General features: G+C 37.4%; 1 protein-coding gene across 1 annotated transcript; it reads right to left on the bottom strand.

Annotated features, from left to right (window-relative positions):
• Positions 1-7,061: 7,061 nt before the first annotated feature.
• Positions 7,062-8,590, bottom strand: LOC131859849 (uncharacterized). The gene is made up of 2 exons (XM_059214027.1): positions 7,262-8,590; positions 7,062-7,142 (listed from the first exon to the last, which is right to left on the bottom strand). The coding sequence occupies exon 1, from the start codon at positions 8,215-8,217 to the stop codon at positions 7,399-7,401; it is 819 nt and encodes a 272-aa protein (XP_059070010.1). The 5' UTR covers positions 8,218-8,590; the 3' UTR covers positions 7,062-7,142; positions 7,262-7,398.
• Between the last annotated feature and the right edge of the window lie 222 nt (positions 8,591-8,812).

Below are 8,812 nucleotides of genomic sequence, written 5' to 3'. Positions count from 1 at the left end.
GGGTCATATGGTGTCCATAGGGGTCATATGGTGTCCCATGAACCCTTATGACCTCTTAGGACACCATATGACCCCTAATGACACCACATTGGGTCGCTTTGGGTCATATTGTGTCCTAAGGGGTCATATTGTGTCTTAAAGGGTCATATGGTGTAAATATGACCCCTAATGACATGATTTGGTGTCATAAGGGGACCTATGGTGTCACAAGACACCATATGATCCCTAACGACACCATAGGACCCCTTAAGACACCAAATCATGTCATTAGGGGTCATATTGTGTCTTACGGGGTCGTAGGACACAATATGACCCCTAACGACATGATTTTCATTAGGGGTCATATTTACACCATAGGACCCCTTAAGACACAATATGACCCCTTAGGACACAATATGACCCAAAGCAACCCAATATGGTGCCATTAAGGGTCATATGGTGTCCTAAGAGGTCATAAGGGTTCATGGGACACCATATGACCCCTATGGACACCATATGACCCCTAACGACACCATCGGACCCCTTAAGACACCAAATCATGTCGTTAGGGGGAAAGAGAGAGAGAGAGAGAGAGACGAGGGGAGAGAGAGAGGAGAGGGAGAGAGAGACACACACACAATATGACCCCTAATGTTATGATTTGGTGTCTTAAGGGGTCCTATGGTGTCGTTAGGGGTCATATGGTGTCTTGTGACACCATCGGACCCCTTAAGACACCAAATCATGTCGTTAGGGGTCATATTGTGTCCTACGAGGTTGTAGGACACAATATGACCCCTAACGACATGATTTGGTGTCTTAAGGGGTCCGATGGTGTCACAAGACACCATATGACCCCTAACGACACCATAGGACCCCTTAAGACACCAAATCATAACATTAGGGGTCATATTGTGTTTGTCTCTCTCTCTCCCTCTCCTCTCTCTCTCCCCTCGTCTCTCTCTCTCTCTCTTTCTCCCTCTCTCCCTCTCCTTCTCTCCTTCTCTCCTTCTCTCCTTCTCTCTCCCTCTCTCCCTCTCCTCGTCTCTCTCTCTCTCTCTCTCTCTCTCTCTCTCTCTCTCTCTCTCTCTCTCTCTCTCTCTCTCTCTCTCTCTCTCTCTCTCTCTCTCTCTCTCTCTAAAATATGACCAATAAAATCCAATATCCGATTTAATCGGATATCGGATTTCTACCATGTGGCAATTTAGTTCATAAATGGCGACAACAGGAATTTTTTTTGGGGACCACATATTTTTGTACAAAAATCGGATATTGGATAAAATCTGATTTTAGTACTAAAAACCAAGAAAAAAAGGGTTTGTGGGCCATTCTGTAGATTCCAACGATGACAATCTGGGTCCTATGTTTTCTGTCGAGGATCACGGGGTTTCAGACAGCTAGAGACAAATTTGTGCTTTTGGGAGATTCGTAAAGTGAAAACTTACATTGTCAATCACAAAGGAGCATATGTGTGGAGGGAAATGGGGAGTAGTAGTCATCGGAAGTCTAAACGCAAAAGAAAACTTTCAAATGACCAAGTTGAAGTGTATAGAGAAAGAGATAGAGAATGTCATAGGAAGAGAAGACAAGGTATGTTAAATATTGCTAATGTTACTTCAACTAAAGAGGAAATTGAAATTGAAAATGTGCCACAAGTTATTGAAAATGAAAATGTAAATTTTGAAAGTGAAAATATTGAAAATTTTGAAAATGTTGAAAGTGATAATGAAAATGCTCAACATGTGGAAAATTTTGACATAGGAGGTGAAAATGTGGAAAACTTTAACATTGAAGGTGGAATTGCCTCACCAAGTGAACCATATGTAACACCTAATTACTTTAGAAATGAAGACCCTCTCATGGATGAAAGACAAATTCCAAATCCAAGACCTTCAAGAACCCCAAAATGGTTATTTGAAATCGATGAGAACATTATTGCGAATCTTGAAGGCAAGAGGTCAACAAGAACTGTTCGATTGTGGGCTATAGAACTTTTCAATCAAAATTTTAGCAATAAGACATTGACCAAGCAATGCCAACTCTTTGTTCAATTGCTAAAGATGATAAAGATGAGACCATTGCTAAACAAATTGAAGATTCATATGAACAAGAAGACGGAGATAAATTCTATTATTGCAAAAAATCTATTTGACGCTCTTAATTCTATTGGAAAGAATACCAAAGAAAGAGATAAGAGAGCCGCTCGAAGAGTGATTACAACCTCCTTAGTAAGCCATCAATTGAGGAAGGCTCGTCAAATGAGACAAACTTGTGTTGATTTTAACATAAACCGTAAAACTTTGGATAGAGCACTTGCACGCAGACAAAGACTTGACGATCCACTTCAACAAGATACATGGGCATTTGGTGGGAGGCTTCCACGTGTTGATAGAAAGTTGACTGACAATGTGAAGGAAGAGATTCAACAATTTTGGCACTCTAATTCTAGAGTGTCACCCAATGTAAAGGACGTTTTGAAATTAAGAATCGGCAACCGAGACCGCACACCGCATCCCAAACATTTCTTGGAATCAAGCCAAACAATGTTGTACAAATTTTTTTGTGAATTAAATCCAACTTTGCAAATATCACAAAGGGCCTTTGAATCTTTGAAACCATTTTATTGTGTTCCTCTTAAGATTCGCAATACCTGTTGTTGCAAGTACCATGTGGAGTTTTTAATGTACCATGAACTTTTATGTCATATTCGTTCTACGATGCATACTAATGAGATGTTGCAGGAGTGTGGTGCAATGCTATTTCCGAGATCATCAAGAGACTTGCAAGATCTATTTTTATGCCCTAGAGATGATGGCTGCTATTTCTATAGAAATGATTGTTTGAATGAGAAGTGCTCAGAATGCGGTGGGTTGTCAAAGTTTGTTTCATGTTTTCATGAGGGTAGCAAACACGAGTTTGGAAATAATTATGTTGAGAAAAAAAGATACGAGACAATGAAATATAATTTGAAGAGTGGAGGTGAAGGTTCTAGATGCGAATTAGTCTCAAGAGAAGTGAGTATTGCTGATTTTATTTTGGATTTTAAGGAAAATATTTTCTACAAGTATGCAAGGCACACCCATAGGTCTCAGTGGTTGGATCAATAGTTCAGGATGTGTAAGAACTCTTTCCCGATTGGCACTATTGTATCGGTGGTTGATTTTGCAAAGAACTATACATTGCAACCACAGAATGAGGTACAGTCTCAGTACTACAATTCAGTCCAGATTGCCACATTACATATATACATGCTCCTGATAGTACAGAAGAGGACAGGAAGATAATCAAAGAGTATCATTTTTATATGAGTGATGATAGATCACACTCCTCCGAGTATGTGCAACATTCTTTTGAGAATTTTTTTGAGTTCTTGCATGAGAAAGATATTGCAATTGAACGACATATAATATGGTCAGATAACTTTACGAGTCAATTCAAGAATGCCTGTATGTTTTATTGGTTGAGTAGAATGCATGTGGAGAGGCGTATACCTCATATTTGGTGTTTTTTTGAGGCAGGGCATGGGAAGGGAGAGCATGATGGAGTAGGTGCATGTTTGAAGAGAGCTCTAGTTAAGGAGCAATTGAGGATTTCAGGTGCAAATTTCTCTGATGCACGTTCTATTGTTGATTGGTGTAGTTCAGCATTGTCACATGGAGGTACTCTTGATTCAGTAGTGAGAAGATTCTTTTGGTTGGTTGAGGAGGGAACAGTGGGAGATAGATTGGATTGTCAAACAATTAAAGATTCTTCAAAGATGCATTCATTTCTCAGCTCAGAAGCAAGTATATGGACCATTTGGACATGAGCGTTGGCTTGTTTTTGTCAGAGTTGTCTTCGGTGTGATTGGGATTAGTGCGAGTGAAGTGAGTGGGTTGATACGTGGGTTCCCCACTATCTAACTCCTTTATCTCAAACAATATCCTTGTCAAACGATGACATGGAAAGTTCACTTGAGTATGATCGTCTATCAGATCTTGTACAGCCAGGACATGTTTTTGCAGTTGTTGCACCGCAAGGGAATGAAGAGAGATCAGAATATTGGTTGACACGGTGTGTACAGGGAAAACAAAAGCTAACATAACCAGTGACAGATGATGATGGGTTCACATATCCTACAGGTTCAGTTGTTGTTGTGGGAACTTGGTTGCGAACATATATGATTAGAAAGAATGGCATACCTGCATTTGAAGACTATGAGAGACACAAAACCATTATAATGTATTCACACCTTATTATAGCTACAAATGTCAATTTGTTGAAGCGTCAAGCAAAACCAAAGACCAAAGAGCTATGAACAGTGACTACTGTTGATCATGAAGCAATACTGGATACTCTTAAACAAAGAGATGACCCTTTAGGCACACTTGAGTAGTAGGTCTTTAATGGTGCCTTATTTTTTTATCATGCATTTCATTTCAAACAATGATCATTAAACCTTAATGTTCAAGTTTGTTACGTGTATATTAAGGATGTGTTCAAAATGCAGGTCTATTGATGAATGTTTTTTTTGGGCAACACGGTTTTTGCATGCACATAGCGAGTACACTCGATATAATTGGAAGGGACGTATTTTTGCAACACCACTTATGTTCATCCATGCAATTTATGTGTAGACTAACAATTCTTAAAAATACAAGTTCATGCTAGCTCATTCGTCGTTGACAAGGCCCTCTCTTGGTGATGGTACATATTCCTTTGTGCATTAATGAGATTAAATTGTGGGTCTTGTTGTGTTTATTATCATGAAGATGATTCAAATGCATGTGGCCAGGACACATTTGCAGTGGATCAAATTATCATGACAGATGATCTATTGAATCAAACATTTGACATTGACTAGTCAAGGTGGTCATTGAACTTTCACTCAGGTAACCTTGTCTATTTTTATTCATTAATGGTTTATAAAATAAAGTCGGTTAGATTTTGGCAATTGAATAACATTCTTTCATTTTCAAACGCTGACATCAGATGCACCTAATATTCTCTCCACAATGGAGCATGGTGTTCTCTAGCAGTAGCATCTTTGATGCTTTTGACAGTAGTATGAGTCAGATTAGTAAATTTCTATTTTGATGCTTCAACTTCACATTGTGAGTGTGCCCCTGTTACAAATGAATTGTACTTTAATCGACATAGATGGTCTATGATGGCTTTTTTGTAAGACTATATGGTTTTATTACATATATTGTACTTTAATCGACATATAACAATATCCAAGTGGTGGTTGGCATGAGCTTGAATATGGTAAGTTGTATGCATCTTAAAGTTGAATATGATATGTTGTATACATGTTGAAGTTGAACTTTGATTAGACTTTGTCAGCATTTGATGAATCATAAATGTCATTTCATTATTAATCTTGTGAGTGTGAGGTGTAGGAATAATAACTAATCGAGAACATCAATTCAAATCCATAATATAGAGGATACTAATTTATTTATTACAGTTTAGTGCAGAACTTATTTATTTTTTCTAATAATGAAATAGGTACGACTATATTGAGAGCAAAGCTAAAATGAAGCTTTTCTCTCATATGAAGATGTCACATTGGCAAATTGGTCTATATTATAATACACAAGAAGTAAGTAAAATCAAAACACTCTCGTCAAATCCTTCCAAATTCTATGTTAACTTGTGACTCATTACTGTATGCTGGGAGAGGGAAGAGTGTGTGGCTTCAAGGTATAGTTTTGGACTTGAACCATATTGCATAAATCTCAAGGCTTCAACTTGATTATCATTAAAGGTTTCTGATTGTTTACAAAATATCCTTTCATATCCCTTTATGGATGTCACATGCGTAGGGTATGACCCCGAGCGTTCGATCGAGTGGGGGGGAAAAATAGGAGCATGCGTAGGGTAATAATGCCTAACTAGACATGTCGGAGCCGATGGTTCGTCATCGCGATGAGTAGAACAAGAAATCGGCCACGCGACAACATTCCATTGAGTGAGACTGACAATTTTTTTGCCAACCGAAAAATTGCTGCCCTAATAAAACTCCGAACATTCGACCGAGGTGGGGGGGCAAAATAGGACCATGCATAGGGTAATAATGAATTGTATCAAGTATTGTTCATTAAATGAATTGTATTGTATTGTTCATTAAATGAATTGTATTGTTCATTGAATGAATTGTATTGTATTCTTGATTAAATGAATTGTATTGTTCATAAATTGTATTGTCCATTAAATGAATTGTATTGTATTGTTCATTAAATGAATTATATTGTTCATTATAAAAACAACACTTATGATGAAATGAATTGTATTGTTCATTAAATAGCCATTATTAACCATTGTTAATTATTGGAATGAAGATTAAAGATTTCCATGATAACACCACGCACAGATGAGCAACAATTTATATGATAGAATATCAACTTCCATATATATAAAAATGTCAAATGATTACAAATGTATGTCCATACACAAATATGGCATAAATGCCAACTGAAACAAAATGTATGTCTAAATACGTGAATGTATGTCCATATACAAAATATACATGCCAACTAGACATGTAAGCATCCCAAAACTATCTATAACATCCTAAGTTGTTGATGGATCATCAAAATCGATCCTCTTCGCTGCACTGCTCGGCTCTGAAGGATCCTGCACAAGAAAAACAAACCACGATTAATATTAGTTATATTATATAATTCACATTCGAAAAGTTAACATAAAAATGAACTATAATTGAACTATTCATATTTACCTCATCTCCACTTTTTCTCTTCAGCTTTGCAGGACTCTTGATGTATGTCTTCAGTAGAGGAGGTATGTTTTGAATATTTTCATAAACAACCTACATATGTTCAGAAACATGACATTGATACAAGTTAGCATATAATTGTCACTGATAATAACAAATTATATCTACTAATCAAAAAATAAAATAAACACACATCTACTCGAGGCATCTCTTCTTCTTCTTCAGGTATACTAGGTGTAGTCATCAAGGATGTGAAGCCAAGGATTCTCTGTATATATACACAACAAGTATATGAAACTATCAATCTATGTCTAGACATGTATAATCACTATAAGTTATTTAAACTATTCATTAAATCATATTTGCATTCAATTACCTTTCCTTTGTCTCCAACTGCACTACCAAATCCTAAATCACACTGCTCTGCACTCATGCTGCTTGTGCCCTACAAGAGTAAAATAAGATATACATGCAAGTTACTACATAATCTAATTAATACCAATATAAATGATGAGCATGTATGTACAACAAAATACAAACGACTAGGTGCAATAATATATGTACCGTCAAGCTATCAAGGCCAAATGAAATGGCCGACAAGGTGCCCTCCTGAATCTGTCTCAACTCATCCTCGATCATCAACTGTTAAATAGACCATCTAAATAAAAATTAGTACTTAATATTATCTAATTTATAAATATTTAATTAAAATATAACATGAACTGTGAAAATACAAATCTTACCACTACATCATCAATGTATGATAACGGTGCCTCCTCGCCTCTAGCATGTGAGGACTCCCCAGGGTATCCTCCAGTTTGTGTAATAACATCTGGTGCATCATGCATCTCATGCACCTCATAATCTGCACTGTCCACAGGATGATCGACGGGTTGTCCTACTGGACCCAAGCATACGTGCCCACACATGACACAACTATGGGGCACACATATGTGTGGAGCCGAGGATGACGTGTCAACGCCACCGGATGCGCGACTACCATCAATAGTAGGCTGAGCTACTGACGCGGCCTGAGAAACCAAAAGGCTACTCAAAAAGTGAATAGCCGATATGGTCCGTGAAGCCACCTCACGAATGATATCGAGATGTTGCACTGCAGGTGGGGGATCAACAGGAGGAGGGGGGACATACCGACTCTGGACTACTCTGATTGCCCCAGGTCTATTTTGGGGCATACCTAAACCTACACCCTGGAAAGGTTGGATGTCAAAGTAGTTCACATGTTTGTGTAAAACAAACTCAACATACAATTTTTTTATAAAATAGAAGGGGATATCAAGATTGTTGTTGGGTGGTTTGTCGAAAACCATCCACCAACGATCCCAAAAGTTTTTCACAATCCCATCATTTGTGCACCATTTAATAGATAGTTTTATTTTTTTGGGATCTACGGGTTGACCAGTACGGGGATTGACAAACAATGAGGCGATTTCGGCTTTGGATATCTCAAGATCCTTGCTATCCTTATACGACAAGCCATCTGCATATTTTTCCCTCATAGAATCTCACCACAAAAGGGCGGCATCATGCTCCTCAGTCATGGTTTCCATACTTTTTATGATCGACGTGAGAGGATCAAACATTGGGTTTAGACGAGGGATCCTACGATATACTTCTGCAATCCCCCTCAATTCATTCAAATTTTGTGCAATCAAATCCTGAATTGAGGGGGGGTTTGGCAAATGAGGGTTTGGTTGTTGCAGTTGGTGTTCGTCAGTGTTTTCATTGTTATCCCCCATTTTTAACCTAATTGAATGTAAACAATTAAATTTAGTTAACAAACTTAAACAATTAGGTATTTGATTTAAAAAGACCTAGTTTCCATTAAAAAAACCATATTTTCAATGAAAAATCAAATAAACATTAACAAAAACTACAAAAAATGAATGAAAATAATTCAAAACGATAAAATTCTTACCTCTGAATCTATCTTTTAGCAATTTTTTTGTCAAAAAAATTGATATCGGATGGAGCGGATATCGGATTGTGATGAAATCGCGCGGCCCATGAGTTAAAAATGACTCACAGGCTGCCACTGTCAAAATATAAAAGTCTCAGAAAATCAGATATCCGATTTTTATACTTAAATTATTT

Source organism: Cryptomeria japonica, chromosome 11 (genome assembly GCF_030272615.1).
Source record: "Cryptomeria japonica chromosome 11, Sugi_1.0, whole genome shotgun sequence".
Classification (NCBI taxonomy): domain Eukaryota; kingdom Viridiplantae; phylum Streptophyta; class Pinopsida; order Cupressales; family Cupressaceae; genus Cryptomeria; species Cryptomeria japonica.
Note: the sequence above shows the minus strand (reverse complement) of the source record. Positions and strands in the feature narration are given on the sequence as shown.

Excerpts from the sequence above, each read along its gene's own strand:
- LOC131859849 (XM_059214027.1), bottom strand. The coding sequence starts at position 8,217 with ATGAGGGAAAAATATGCAGATGGCTTGTCGTATAAGGATAGCAAGGAT.